Source organism: Cynocephalus volans, chromosome 1 (genome assembly GCF_027409185.1).
Source record: "Cynocephalus volans isolate mCynVol1 chromosome 1, mCynVol1.pri, whole genome shotgun sequence".
Taxonomy (NCBI): domain Eukaryota; kingdom Metazoa; phylum Chordata; class Mammalia; order Dermoptera; family Cynocephalidae; genus Cynocephalus; species Cynocephalus volans.
Genome location: NC_084460.1, coordinates 2,117,245 through 2,133,046, shown reverse-complemented (window position 1 = coordinate 2,133,046; position 15,802 = coordinate 2,117,245). Strand labels below are relative to the sequence as shown.

The 15,802-nt window shown below is 38.6% G+C and overlaps 1 protein-coding gene across 1 annotated transcript in view; it reads left to right on the top strand.

Annotated features, from left to right (window-relative positions):
* The window catches only part of NDUFA9 (NADH:ubiquinone oxidoreductase subunit A9), a 32,818-nt gene extending 18,132 nt beyond the window's left edge, over positions 1–14,686 (top strand). The window contains exons 7-11 of the mRNA XM_063098213.1: positions 1,026–1,093; positions 2,237–2,313; positions 8,729–8,824; positions 11,795–11,861; positions 14,391–14,686. Coding sequence (XP_062954283.1) covers positions 1,026–1,093; positions 2,237–2,313; positions 8,729–8,824; positions 11,795–11,861; positions 14,391–14,561 — 479 coding nt within the window. The 3' untranslated portion in view covers positions 14,562–14,686. The remainder of the gene's footprint in view (positions 1–1,025; positions 1,094–2,236; positions 2,314–8,728; positions 8,825–11,794; positions 11,862–14,390) is intronic.
* The last annotated feature ends 1,116 nt before the right edge of the window (positions 14,687–15,802 follow it).

Here is a 15,802-nt window from a genome sequence, read left to right as displayed (position 1 = left end):
TAACGCCAAATTGGGGTTCTCTTCCTGCATTTATTTTCCAGACCAGGAAGTTATAGGAAGAGACATAGGTGGGGTTATAGTTTAACAGTATAGGCTGGTAACTTTCAGTGAAATAAGCCAGATGACATTCCAGTGAGGCAATTAAGTGGTCCTATCAAGAACAGTTTGACCATAGCAAACATTCCTTCCTAGAGCAATTTCTCAGTATCTTTACATAACAATCAGTAACTAGTCTGTCTTTGAGCCAGCAGCCTGCTGTGCCACAATCCTTATCTTGCAACAGAGACTTATATTCTGAGGGAAATTTCCAGTCCTCCGCAAGGTCAATATTTGAAACTGCAAGGCTTTGGAAAACCAGGCCCTGTGAAGTACATATGCTTTTTAGTATATTCCACAGTTTTGGAGGCTGGAAGTTCAAGGTTGAGGGAGGCACATCTGGTGAGGTCCTTCTTTCTGGAGGGGACTCTGTAGAGTCCCAAGTTGTGGAGGGTGTCACATGGTGACTGGGAAAGAGTGTGTGCTAACGTGCTTTCTTCCTCTCCTTATGAAGCCAGTCTACTGTGATAACCCATTAATCCATGAGTGGATCAATCCATTCATGAAAGCAGAGCCCTCATGATTCAGTCACCTCTTAAAGTTCCACATTTTGAATACCATACTGGGGATTAAGCTTCAACATGAGCTTTGGAGGGGACAAACATTCAAACTATACCACTGTTGATAACTGTAGTCCTCCTTAGAATGGAGTGCAGATAAATTCAGTCTTGGGAATGGCCATGCATTTAGGATTATAGAGTAGAAGACTAGTTGCCAAGCCATTTGGCCTCTTTTGCTTGCTTTCCATGTCCTTAAATGTTTGGCTTTTTTTGGCTTTCTATTTGGTTGTAAAACAACAAAACTGGAAGACAAGTGGTTGCTCCTTGTAAGATCATTAGCTTCCTCAGAGTCAGCTACATTTATTATATTATTTCTATTACACAGAACAATTATGTTAACCTAATAGTTCTTATTCTTTCATCTGGCAGAGAGTCGTTGGTTTGGTGGTGTACCTCTTATTTCCTTGGGAAAGAAGACAGTGAAACAACCAGTATATGTAAGTACCCTGGATGAAAGAGCTTAGAAAGGGGCTTTACCTGAAGTCAGGCTTGAGTGATTTTCTGGTTTTATCCTAATCCAGTAACTTCATCATTCTCTTCCTCATTAGTTGCTTCAACTGGTTGCCTCTCAGTTTACTCAAGAAGAGGTGCATTGTATTCTCTGTGTTTTTAATTGTTCATTCAGTTAACAAAAATTTATGGAATCTTTCATTGCTAGGCACACTGCATTTCACTGGGGGTATAGAGGTATTAACTAGACAAACACAAATTGCTGTTTTCAAATTGCTCTCAGTCAGAGGCAGGTACGTTAAGCAGTTGTTATGCAACGTATTAAGTAGTGTGATAGGGAGAGGGCTTTATGTAATTATATCAGAGGGGCACCTAATTCAGACTTGGGCCTCTCAGAAGAAATGACTTCTAAGGTAAGACCTTAGAGATGACTAACAGTAAGTCAGATAAAGGGAGTTGGGGAAGAGTATTTCACTCAGAGAGAAAAGTCTGCCCAGAGGTGAAAGAGCATGTGGGATTCCTTATTAGGTTGAACAACGGTTTCTCAGTAGGGGCAGTGCTGACATTCTGGGCCAGATAATTATTTTCTATGGGGGCAGCGTTCCTGACCTATAGCCACGAGATGCCAGTAGCCCCACCCTCTACTTGTGGTAACTAAAAATGTTTCTAGACGGTTGTCAAATATCCTGGGGGCCAAAATCACCCACCCGATTGAGAACCACAGGGTCTAAAACCATATAAAATTACTATCTTTGAAAGTTGAAATGGTAGAATATCAACAGTTCCATGTAGTTCAGCCTAATAGTTTGTGAGGTTTAGTAACAGTTGGGAGGAGTGGTAAGAGACGAGGTCGGCAAGGCAGTGAGCAAAGCAAGTCAGAAAGGCCTTGAGCCATCTGAAGAGAAACGCTGCTGACTAGAGAAAATTTGTAGTTGAGCCTTCTAATATGATAAGCTGTCGGAAAACAGTGCCGTTATTTAATTTTATCACGTTGTCTGTGTAGTGACTCGTGTGGCCTGCTTTTCTTTCTCCCTCCTTTTTCCCTCTCTCCTTCCTATCTCTTCCTCTATCTTACTTTCTCCCTCTCTCTTTTTCAACACTTACTTAAACATGTGTTATAATTTTTTAAGGTTGTAGATGTATGCAAAGGAATTATTAATGCAATTAAGGATCCAGATGCCAAAGGGAAAACCTTTGCTTTTGTTGGGTAAGTACCTGGAGTTTGACCTTAAAATAGTGCTGTCTGTTAAAATTAAGGTATCAAAATGGTTTATAACAACAAAAATTTCTAAATTAGATTTACTTATTGCATTTTTACAATATTAGAATCTCTTGAATGCTTACATTAAATCAGAATTTGGGGGAACCTCGGAATATGCTTTAATAAATGATTTTTTGCCACCAAAGTCTGAGAACAACTGCCCTAGACTATTACGTGTGAGGGTACGTCAAAAAGTTTTTGGAAAAATAGAATTAAAAGATAATACAAATCTTTCCATAAACTTTTTGAAGTACCCTCGTATACTTAGTCCAGTGATCTGTAGGGATTGTTTTGTACTACTCCAGTGATTTTTTTTTTTTTTGTATATAAAAGGATATTGCTATAAATTCCAAAACATAAACAGAATACTTTTACAGAGTTAGTATAGTTGCAAAATCAAATTAATTTTTTAGAGTAACAATTCCTCCAGAGGTTGAAAATAGCTGGTTTTGAGCACAATTACTAGTGCTATGGAAGACTAATCACTTGTTATATGCTTTCTTTGTTAAAATTTGCTCTCAGAAAAATGGGGCACAGTTAAGTTATATGACTTATCTGAAATTATTAAATCATGTCACAGCTAGAACCTCTTTGCTGAATTAACTAAAAGTTAAAAACTAACATTCAGTCTACCAAGTTGAGAAGTATCAAATTCACCTAATAAGTGGTCCAGAACCTTGTCATTCTGTGAAGTAAACTAACGATACTTGGTGTTCTATAAAAGGTACGGATCTGATTCAGCACTTAAGTGTTAGCCTAATTCCTAAGAAATACTTGCTTCTAGAGAAAATGACACTTTTCTCTCTACCCAAGAGGCATGGTATATATATTCCCAGGATTCTGAATTCATATATTATTGAATTATGTCCCACTATTATTTTATTAATAAATTAGTTTAGTAAAGATTTTTTTTCAGTGCAACTAGCTGCTGTAAAATGTGTGTCTCTCTTTCGTTTCCCAATTTGGTACATTAGCACATAATCAGTTATGTACTCTAGGAAAATTATTCACTGAAAAACATATTCAGCGCAGGTTGCATAGAACACTAGACTCAAAAGACGTGAGGCTCCAGTCAAGAGGCGCTTAGATGAGGATTCCAAGGAATAAATGAATAGAAATGGCTTTGTGAGCTTTGCTTGCTTGCTGCTCAGTGGAAGTGCTTTGGATAAGTTGGACATTTTCCTCTTGACCTTTGCCAGCCGCATAGTCTCTGCTAGGCTTCAGTAAGTCATTCTTGTTTGGCACAGTGATGAGAAAAGTCATACTCGACATGGCAATGTAGGCATTTTTCCTTATGAAATTGTAGATAGACATCTATGCTTTTCTTTTTGTCTCTTCAGCCCCAGGAAAAAACTGCTTATTACTCTGATATTTTGAGGCTAAGGCAGAGGCATAAGACCTTAGTTTTCCTCCTCAGTTTTTTGTAGTTATTAATTATATTATGTGGTCCATTCCATCTGTCATTCATTCATTAAATACCTATTGATACATACATATGCACACACACACACAACCATGAGAACTAATAAAACAAGTTCATCAAAATCACAGGGTACAAGATCAATAAAAATCAATTACTGTACTAGCAAATGAACAACCTGAAAATAAAATTAAGAAAATAATTTTATTCACAGTAGTATCAAAAAGAAAAATAAACTACTTAGGCATAAATTTAACAAGAGACATGCAAAACCTGAAAACATTGCTAAGGGAAATTAAAGAATACCTAATAAATGATAAGATATTGCATGTCCATGAATTAGAAGAGTCAATATTATTATTATTATTATTATTATTATTTTTGTCTTTTTCGTGACCGGCACTCAGCCAGTGAGTGCACCAGCCATTCCTATGGAGGATCCGAACCCGCGGCGGAAGCGTCACTGCGCTCCCAGCGCTGCACTCTCCCAAGTGTGCCACGGGCTCGGCCCCAGAAGAGTCAGTATTATTAAAATGGCAATTTCTCTCAAATTAATGTGTAGATTCAACTCAATCCTATCAAAATTTTCAAACTTTTTTGCAGAAAATGAAAAATTGATTCTTAATTTATATGGTAATGCAAAACACTCACAATATCCAAAACCATTAAGCTTCCCAATTTTAACACTTACTCCAAAGCTGTAACTATCAAGGCAGTGTGGTACTGACATAAAAATAGACTTGTAGTTCAGTTAACCAGAACTGATAGTCCAGAAAGAAAACTTTATGGACAATTGATTTTTAACGAAGGTGCCATGGCACTTCAATGGGGAAAGGATAGTCTTTCCACAGATGGTGTTGGGATATCCACATTAAAAAAAAGATGAACGTAGACTCTTACCTCACACTGTACGTGAAAAAATTAACTCAAAATAATTCAGAGACCTAAATGTAAGAGCTAAAACTATAAAAATTTTGGAAGAAAAATAGGAAATCTTCTAGTCCTTTGATTAGGCAAAGATTTTTTAGCTATGACATCAAAAGCATAATCAGTAAGAGAAACAATAGATAAATTAGACAATCAAAATTAATAACATTTCTATTTCAAAGGAAACCATTAAGAAAATGAAAAGACAAGCCACAGACTAGGAGAAAATATTTGTTAACCACATATCTGATAAAGGACTAGTGTCCAGGCTGGCTGGTTGCTCAGTTGGTTAGAGCATGGTGCTGATAACACCTAGTATCCAGAATGAAGAACTCTTAAAATGAGAAGACAACCTAATTTAAAAAGTGAGCCAAAGATTTAAATAGACATTTCACCAAAGAAGGTATACTAATGGTTAACAAGCACATGAAGATGCTCAATATCATTAGTCATTAGGGAAAATTCTAATCAAAACCACAGTGAGGTGCCACTTCACAGGTGGGTAACAGCAGATATTGTCAAGGATGTGGAAAAACAGGAACTTTCATACATCACTGGTGAGAATGTAAAATTGTACAGCCACTTGACATCTCCTTGAAAAGTTAAATTTACCATGTGATCCAGCAATTTCACTTCTAGGTATTTACCCAAGAGAAATGAAAATATGTCTACACAAAGACCTAATAGCAGCATTACCAGAAAAGTTAAAAATTGGAAACATCCCAAATATTCATCAACTGATGAATGGAAAAATAAAATGTGGCATATCCATATAATAGAATACTATTCAACAATAAAAAGGAATGAAATACTCACAGGTGTTACATGTATGAATGTTGAAGACATCGTGGCCAGTGAAAGAAACAGACCAAGAAGATCACATATTGTATGATTCCATTTGTGTGAAATATTCATAAAAGGCAAACCTAAGTAGATTAGTGGTTGCCTGAGCCTGGAAGTAAGAAATAGATCAACTGTAAATGGGCATGAGGGACTTTATTGGGGTAAGAAACAATGTTCTAAAACTGGATTATAGTGATGATTACACATCTCAGTAACTTTATGAAAAATCATTGAATTTTATACTTTAAATGGGTGAATTTTATAGTATATATATATATTTATATTATATCACAGTAGTGAATTGCATGGATAAAGTTTCTGCTTTTATGGAGCTTATAGATTAGTGTTGAGACATGTAAGTAATAATCAAGTAAAGTAAAATAAAATAAATGACCAAAAAGGAGAATCCAGTGAATTAGGAAGAAAACCAGAAGGAGGGAGTTGGCAGTTATATTGGATGCTGCCGAGAGGCTGAGGGAGTGGCAGCATGGAGATTCATGGTCATCTTAATGACCTTATGACCTTGTCGGAGCATTGGGACAATGGGCAGTTGGACTGCAGTGAGACTTGAATGGCAGGATAAGAAGTGGAGGCAGCAGGTAGGCAACTCTTTGGAGAAGTTTTGCTGTACAAGGGAGCAGAGGAAAGAGGTAGAGAGATGACAGTAGAAGATGAGTGTGCTGTCAGGGAGATCCCACCCTGGAGTAGGAAGATTGTAGAGCTTGTGTATGTTGATAAAAATGATCCAGGAAAAGGGTAGTTGGTAACTTCGGAGACAGGGGGAGTGAAAAAGGAGCAAAGTTGTTCAGGATTTGAGGGCAGTTGATTACAGAGTGCAGGTGAGTGCTTGGCCTCCATAGAAGGCAAAGGTTCTTCCATTTCAACAGGGAAAAGAAGGCAGGGATATGTGCAGGTGCAGGTGGGTTTGGTTATGGGAATGTAAGGGAGTATCTTTTCTCATTGGAATGTGAGGTGATCATCAGCTAACATGCAGGATGAGGTGGGTCAGAAAAGTATATGGGAAATTTGAGGGCAGAGGAGAAGATAGGAAGTGTTCCCTGGGAGAACAGGAAAGAGCATTTCCTTGGAGAGCATAGTAGAATTGGCAAGCCGAACTGAGCGTTCCATCTGAAATTACTGATCAGTAATATAATGTGAAGTCCGTCAGCTCAGTTGTATGTTCTCTACAACTTTGTTTTGCGGGGCCTTCAGGCCCAGAGAAGGCAGATAATTTGGATTAACTAGAGTGAGGGTTTTGCTGAACAAGTAGAGTGGAAAGGGAACTGGGAGACAAGGTTTTGCTGGGGATATTTGCAGGGGCATGACTATAATGCTGAACCATGACATCTAAGCTGAGGAAGACGCAGCCTTCAATGTACCTTTCTCTGTGAACAAGGGCACTTAAAGCTAGTCTTCTAGTCACACTTAATGGAACACAAAGTGCTTTAAGAACAGCTGAAGAGGCAACATTATGTATAATTAGTTTACCCATGATATCAGTTTTGCCTGTCATCATAAAAACTCAAGTTGTTCATGGCATAGCATGTATTATATGTCCTGCAATGATCGTTACAAATCCTTCTGGAATTTGAAGGAAGCTATTTAAGGGCTTTGTCTGATTCTTCCCCTAGCTGACATTTTCATGTCGCGTGTGTGTGTGTTTTGTTTTTGTAAGATAGGTCAAAATAATGAGATTCTCACTGAATTACCTTCATTCAGCTCTCAGCTGTCATAGATTTTCTGAGTTAAAAGGGATTAGGAAAATGGGTCAAGAGATATTAAAATGTATTATAGGTGATGATACACTTGATTTTAGCCAAAAGACTGAGAAGTGATTATAAGTATTGATAATTATTAAAGCTAAGTTATACTGGTACAAAATTATTCAGACCAATGGAATAGAACAGAAAGTCCAGAAACACAAGGAAGAATATAATATGTGATAAGGGTGATATTTCAATACATGGAGAGAAGGTTGATTCTGTAAATGATTCAGTAAATGCTTTTGAAGCAATTGGCTTACATTTTAGGGAAAAATATAATTACATCTTTACTTTATATCATGTACAAAAATATGTCACAGAAGTAATTATGGTTAAAAAAAACTTAAATGCATTAGACAAAATATGTAAAAATTTATGTCACTGTCAGAGGGATTTTCTAAATATGAAACCAAATCATAAAAGAAAAGAAATTTGTAGTTTTGATTAATGAAAATGTTTAAACTTTTATGTGACACAAAACACCATAAACAACATTAAAAGGCAAAATGTAAACAATAAAATATATTTCTAACTATATCACTAAAATACGAAGAATTCTTGCAAATCATTGTTATGGACAGGGACCCCAGGAGGAAAGAAAAGTATGAATGACAAAAAATACATGAAGAAAAAGTTAATCTCTTGTATTCAAGAAATACTGATTAAAACATTGAGGTACCTTTTTTACCTAGCAGATTGGCAAAATTTTGTTTATTTGTTATGACTCAAAACTTATTTTTGGTGAGGGGACATTCCTATCAGTCTTTTAAGTAAATTGATAAAACCATTTTATAAGGCACTTTAGAAGTATTCAATAAAAGCCTTAAAATTTCAAATTATTCTTTGACCCAGTTCCTAAAGAGGCAGCATTACATATAGTTTACCCATGAAATATGTTTTAGAAATATATTCTAAATTCATATCATGGATAAGTGCAAATATTTGCTACAAGAATGTTCATTAAAACATTATAAAATAAAATGATTTTTAATAGCTTAAATATCCGAAAACTGAAAATTGATAAATAATTATGATTACATGCAATGCAATATGTACAGTCATTAAACATGCAATAGAATATTTATTGACATAGAAAGATGATTGTGATGTAATGTTAAATGAGAAAGACATCACATAATAGGATGTAATCTTATAGAAACAAAAAATAAGTGTACGTAAGGGAATGAGAATGATGTATGTCAAATATATTAACTTTAGCTTTATAATCAAATATATTATCTTTATCTTTATCTTCTGGCATTATGGGTGATTTTTCTTTGTCCTAATCTGCATTTACCACAGTGCATATATGCTTCCTTTTTCATAAGAAAAATGTTACTTGTTAACTTAAAAAAGAAAATTTATGAGAAGAAAATAATTTGAAGATCTATGTATTTTCTTTGTATAGGCCAAATCGATACGTCCTCTTTGACCTGGTACAGTACATCTTTGCTATGGCTCACAGACCCTTTCTCCCATACTCCATGCCACATTTTGCCTATCAGTAAGTAACATGCTTTTATGTGCTTTTAAAAAGAGCTAACTTGATTCACTTGTTCCTAATGCCCTCTGTTCGGGCTATAGGGAGTGTATTCGTTACAGTGAAGGGCTAGTCCCCGAATCTCTAACTGGGAGGTGCTCCCAGTGTCATCACTTTAGTCTAGGGAAGAATCAGAGTTGTCTGAGATGGGGAAACGTAGATTAGTGCAAACAAAAAAAACCCACGATATGTATTGGGAAATTAAATCTACAATTTTTCAAATTCTCTAATTAAAAACCACTGGGTTAAACCACTCTAATTATAAACCCAGCGGTTTTTAATTTGGAGAAGTGTTTTGCTTGGTAGATTGTATATGGAAGCAATCAAGTTTCCCTGTGTTTCATGCCACTCACCCACAAGTGGACCCTGTATTAGTCCATTTTCTGTTGCTTATAACAGAATACCTGCAACTGGGCAATTTATAAGAAAACAAAATTTATTTCTTACAGTTTTGGAGTCTAAGTCCGTGGTCCAGGGGGTACATCTGGTGAGGGCCTTCTTGGTGGGGGCTCCCTGTGGGGTCCCCTGGTGACATAGGCAATCACATGGTTAGAATGGCCAGAGCTCTTTCATGTGCTCCCCTTATAAAGCCACCAGTCCATGCCCACGATAGCTCCTTACTCCATGGATGGATTAATCCATTCACGAGGGCACACACCTAATGATTTAATCACCTCTCAAAGGCCCCATCCTCCCAAAGGATTTCCCACCCTCACACCACTGTTACAGTGGGGATCAAGTTTTCATCACATGAACTTTTGGGGCATTCAACCCATCACTGCCCCCTTTTTGCTAAACCAGGCTGATCATGTAGTTGGAGCCAGGCTGATTCAGACTTAGCCTTGCAAGGGCCTCCTCTTCTTTCTCTGTTTCTTGGTTCACTACTTTCCTTTGTGGGTTTAAAATCTTGGACTTACCATGTCACACCCTAGTGGTCTGGTCAGAGACTTTCACATCCCGTTTGCCAGAGACTGATTTATAGACCACCATGGCAATTCACTCCTTCATTCTCTTGTTCATTCATTCATTCAAAAAATATTTATTGAATGCCTACCATGTCTTAGGACATGTACAAGGTAAGCAAGATGTTACAGTAAACCCTCAAAAAACTTACAGTGTAACGAGATTATCAGAAAAATAGTTAGAATGCAGTGTGGTGATATGTTTATTCAGAATATTCTGTTTTTCAGGCCATTTGCTTCTCATTTTATACAGTGACTCTATGAAGCAGGTAGGGAGAGTGTGTGGAGTGAGAGGAGCAGGGCTACACAAGCGTGAGGAATACCTCCCGTTAAAGGACCAGCACAGTAGGGCCGGCCCCGTGGCTCACTCGGGAGAGTCAGCACTGGGAGCACCTAGGCCGTGGGTTCGGATCCTGTATAGGGATGGCCGGTGCACTCACTGGCTGAGCGTGGTGTGGACGACACCAAGCCAAGGTTTGCGATCTCCTTACCAGTCAAAAAAAAAAAGACCAGCACAGTAAGAAAAACTTACTAAGGAGGCTAAAAGAGTGATTAGAAACTTAAGTGGAAAATGAACAGAGTTTGGAAGCCTAGATACCAAAGGGAAGGGAGTGTTTTAAAGAGAGAATAGATGTTTTCAGAAGGGGAAACCCTGCTGTTTTGTTCCCATCTGTATATCTAGCACCTAGAACAATGCCTGGCACACAGTAGTCACACTGTAAATATTTATGGCATGACAAAAAAAATATTCATAAGTGGCTAGTAAGGTCATTTCTGCTGGTGACTTCAATGCAGTGGAGGGCATGTAAGCCAGATTGCAGTGAGGAGCTTTCATGGTTGCACATGAAATGGAGAGTTATATAGGACTGACATGCTGTAAAATGGAGAGTTATAGATGGAGTTGGCATATGCACATGGCATGGCCCACTGAAGACATTAAAATAGAGACTGGAAATAATCTGTTAGTGTAGAACCAGAAGTTCGTAAGGGTTGTTTTTATTAAGCTGTGTTAGTGCAGTCAATTACTTTTTTCTGCCATTGGGACAGGTTGGCTGGAATCTGAGGCTTTGTGCGGAGAAGTTCTGACCAGTCTTCAGTTTCCTTTCTCATTATTTACACCATCCATTCGAATGATGTTTTCCAGTGTTTTGAAAAGCTGCAGAACCCTGTGTTCAATGAATTTTTACATAAAGGCTTACTAGGCAAGTCAGATGCAAGCAGTGCTGGTCTGGTTGTAGTGATGGATGGGAGGACATATACCTCCAACCCCTGGCTCCCAAGCCTCTGTGGGGACTCCAAGGAATTCCTAGGGTTCCACAGACACTAGTTTAAAACCCGCTGCCCCAAGGCTACTTAGGAGGGAAGCTCAGATGACATGTGAGGAAAACCTTGAGTTTTCATTAGCGGGGAAGAGACGGCTGTAATCGAGAGAGATAGCCCCTCTCATCCTATTTTATATTTTCTTCCTGACTCAAATCATAGATCATAGGCTTCTCCTTACCTTGGGCTTTTTTGTCCCCAGGGGTCCCTGTTTTAAGGATTTCATTTTATATTTTGAAAACACTCAGCTTGCTTTGTATCCTTGACAGCAGCGTATTTGAATGTCTGAGGCTTAGATTAGATTGCATTACATAGACATCATTGCAGTTTGGATCTTTTTTGTTTGCTTTGTTGTTTGTTGGCTTTATTTTGTCCCAGTTTTTAGTTTTTAAGGTCTCTTCTCTCTTTGGAGGAGAATAAGGTGTGTCAGCAGTTACAGCACTCAGCTGGGTGGGCTTGAAAGGAAAGTACTAAAAAGCAGAGATAGTCTCACAGGCAGTGGTGCCAGGATATTGATTATTTTCTTAAAAAAAAAAAATTCTGTGAATTCCTGTTTCTACAGCAGCCTCTCTTCCTGTGGTTCTTATAGGCTATCTTACATACTGGGCATAGAAATGTTCATCACTTGTGCTGTGTATATTCCTTTTTCCAGATTGTTGGGAAGACTCTTTGAAATTAGCCTGTTTGAGCCCAGGACAACGAGGGATAAAGTGGAGCGGGTGAGTATGAGTGTGTTAAACACCTGTCTGGGCAGAGGGCTGCAGGGACAGGAAGTGAGAGTTTACTTTTGTTTGCTTGCTTGGATTATTTCCATGCTCTTGTCTGTCTGATGCTTCGTCTGTCTGCAGTCAGCCCATCTACTCATGCACTGAAACTCTTCCACTCACCTCCTCCTCTAGGGTGCGGTTCCTCCACTATCTTCTCTCTGTTGTTATCAATGTTTCTTTTTCTGCTGGGTCATTCCCATCTGCATGCAAGCATGCCTAATAGCTCCCCAGACCTTTTTTTTAAAGGCCAAACCCTCTCTTCCTCCCATATCGCTTCTACCCAATTCCCTGTTTTTCTGTGCTCCTTTACATCATAACTGCTCAGAAGAGCTGTCTGTACCTGCTGGCGACAGCTTCTTACCTCATTCTTTCTTTAACCCACTACTATCAGGCTTGTATCTTCATCTCTTCCCTGACAGTACTCTTTCCATGGCCACCCATGATCTCCATACTGCCAGTCCAATAGTCGTTGCTTTGATCTCATTTTACCTCATCTGTGAGCAGCATTTGTCTGAGGGGACCCTTCTGTCCTTTTTGACACCCTGTCTTTCCATCTGCATTTTGGCTCAGTACACATTCTCTTGTGTTGCCTCCTCTTTCGAGGCTGTACTTTTCAGTCTCATTTCATCCCATGCTCCAGCCCTAAATTCTCCACCCTGCTGCCAGCTTCAGACTTATATCCAACTATTTAGATATATTATAGTCATTTGAAATGTAACATGTCTATAAGTAGAACTGCAAACCTGCTTCTCTCCTAGGCTCTCTCATCTCAGCGATAGTCCTATTCTCTCTTCCTTGAGCCAAAAATCTAGTAATCTCCCTTGATGTTTTTCCTTTGCCAATCTAGATCTAAACTAGCACTGTGCAGTAGGACTTTCTGCAGTGATGGAAGTGTTATGTATCTGTACGAGTATGTAGTCACAAGCAACATGTGGCTATTGAGCACTTGGAATGTGGCTGGTGTGACTGCAGAAGTAAAATTGGAATTTTATTTGATTTTAATTAATTTGAAAATTAATTTCAATCACCACGTTTGGCTAGTAGCTTCTGTGTTAGACAACACAGATCTAGACCATCAGCAAGTATTCAGACAACCCTCAAAATATATGCCAGACCTTTCTACTCCCTGTTTTTACCTTTTTGTTTAGCTTTTTATTATGAAAATGTTTATAATAACACTGAACGTTTTCAGCTTAGAGAAAGGTGGAGTATACAATTGTGTCTACCCACACACATCCAAGCAGCAGTCCTTTCTCATTCCTCTCTTAGCTGGTCTTGCTGCCACTCTTGTCCCTTTCCAGAGCGTTGAGCTGCAGATCTCTGGCTGTTCCCATCTTGCTGTTGCCTGTCCTAGTCTTCCTTGTTGATCATTTGATCACTGCGTGCACACGGGCTTCTTGGGAGAATGCAAAATAAAATAAAAATACTACACCATCTCTGCCTTTGAAGCCCTGTGACCATATATTGACAAGAAGCAGCCACATTGTCTTCTGAATGTTACGTAAAAGCTAAAATGTAGAGAAGATGAGAAAGTAGTCCTTAGGGAACAGGTGTGAATGGGCAGCTGTCATCATCCCCTCTGACAGGCTGTGTCTGGAAAGCTGAGGCCATTTTCATGATATCCCTTCTGTGTTCATTAAAGATCAGGCAGGAGAACTGGTTGTCAGACACTGCAGTTTATCTTACATTTATAACTGAGAAAGTGTTGATACAGTGGGCTCAGTGGGTCTGGGATTTGTTCTGGAGGCTACCTTGCAGAACTCTGGTAAAAGAATCTCAGACTTTCGGGGGAGGGGAGGTAGGGTGAGGGATTGATGCTTCTCTGTGTGCAAATTGATTCTGTTTATGTGCTTTTGGATGATCGTGGAATTTTGGAAGTCTTAAAGTCTGTTCTCTTTCCCTACAAACAAGTTGGGTTTGGTTTTTAGCTCTGTAGTGAGCATTAGTCAACTAGGTTGAGAACAGCTGGAGCAAAAATGGTTAATGGGTTATCTCTTAATGGGCAAGGAACAAATGCTACATTGTCTTCTTAATTAAAAAGTTAAAACTGAGGCAGAAAGCCTGTGCTCAGAGAACAGGGGCAAGAGAGATTGGGGAATGGACTAGTTCTGCCCCTATTTTATTCCTGAACCCTCCTTTAAGCCACCTCTGGCAAATGTGATGACTTGTGCTTGCCTGCCCTAGATTTATTTCTGCTGAAATCTCTATGTAGAGTGATACATCTAGTGCTAATGTCCTGTGCTTGTGGCTAATGCTAGGGACCTTGATCTGATATTTGGTGGTCTTGCCTATTTTTTTTCTTAATCCCCCTTTTTGTTTTCTACTTTTAGTGAGTTCCAAGAATCAAAAATTGTCGTATATTCTTTGAAAGTCTTGGTAATGGGACTCAGGCCAGCTTGAGTGTTTAAGTGTTTGCTAAGATAGCACTTTCTGTTCTTGGCCAGTTCTCAGCATTCTCTGTGGTCTTTTGTTTATTCAAAGATTTATATCACAGACATGATATCACCTCACCTGCCTGGCTTAGAAGACCTTGGTATTCAGGCAACACCACTGGAACTCAAGGCTGTTGAGGTGCTGCGGCGTCATCGCCCTTACCGCTGGCTGTCTGCTGAAATGGAGGAAGTGAAGCCGGCCAGGACCGTCAACATCTAGTGCCCTCTCAGTAGCTCTTGGTTCTGGGTGTCATTCATGTCACGTGGCTAGTGGTCAGCCTACATTCTTCAGAGAATCCTGTTCATACTGAATAAGATCCCTCGATTAAAACATCTAAGGTTAAATTCTGCATCATTTTCTTTCTTGATTTATAAAATGAGAAATTAGTCATTTAGAACCTGAGCATAATTTTTGTTAAATATATACATTTAATAATGACCTATATATCATTTATTCTCTGAAATGCCAGAAGGTTTGAATTTCTCTATGTCAAGCCACTTCTAGCATATGTTCCGAAAGACAGGCATCCTTCTTTAATGGTAAAATATTGTGAAGACCCCAAGTGATATGTGATTATCTTTTAATCTCCATTAAATGTGAAGATATACAGTGTCCCATAACTAATATGAATTTATTCACACTTAAGGTGTTTTTAAAATTTATTTTAATAATATCTATATATATTTTTAAAATAGTTATATATATGTATGTATGTGTATGTCTGTGTGTGTGTGTGTGTATATGTATAAATTGTCTGTAAACATGGATTCTCAAACCCCTTGCAGTAACTCCTTAGTCTTTTTGGATCTGAGCAATCTGAAGCCTCCGTCCCCATTTTGTTAGGACCACATCTAGATTATTTCAGACACACGGGTATAGATAGATTCTGTACCATGCAAAGGAGATGCCACAGCCTCTATGTCAGTGATTCCAGTGCTTAGGAATTAGGACTTTTTTGCTTAAGTTGTTAAAATGGCAGCCAAGATCCAGATGAACAGTTGATTTAATGTTGGCAAATCCCTCAGTACAGTATAATTAAAAACTCCCATAATTTGTGGTGAAGCCAACACATCACCATCCTAGGTGAGCCTAGGTCGGTCACTGTGTTCCCTGGATTTCAGCCTCCTGATCTATAGGATGAGAATGTCAATAAAAACCCTGTTTGGTTATAGTAATGCCCATCCCATCCTTACAGAGAATGTTGAAGGTGAGTTCTCTACCTGCCCACTCTGCATCCCCTAGGGTCTTTTTGTCTCAAAATGGTCAGGACTGTGGTCCATGGATCAGCAACATCAACTGGCAATTTGTTAAAAATGCAGAATCCCAGGTCCTATGCCAGGCCTGTTGAATCAGAATCTGCATTTTAGCAAGGTCTCCAAGGGATTTGTATGCACATTAATGTGTGAGCAGCACTGCTGTACAGAAGAGCTGTGTCAGAGTTCCGTGATTCCTATTATTAA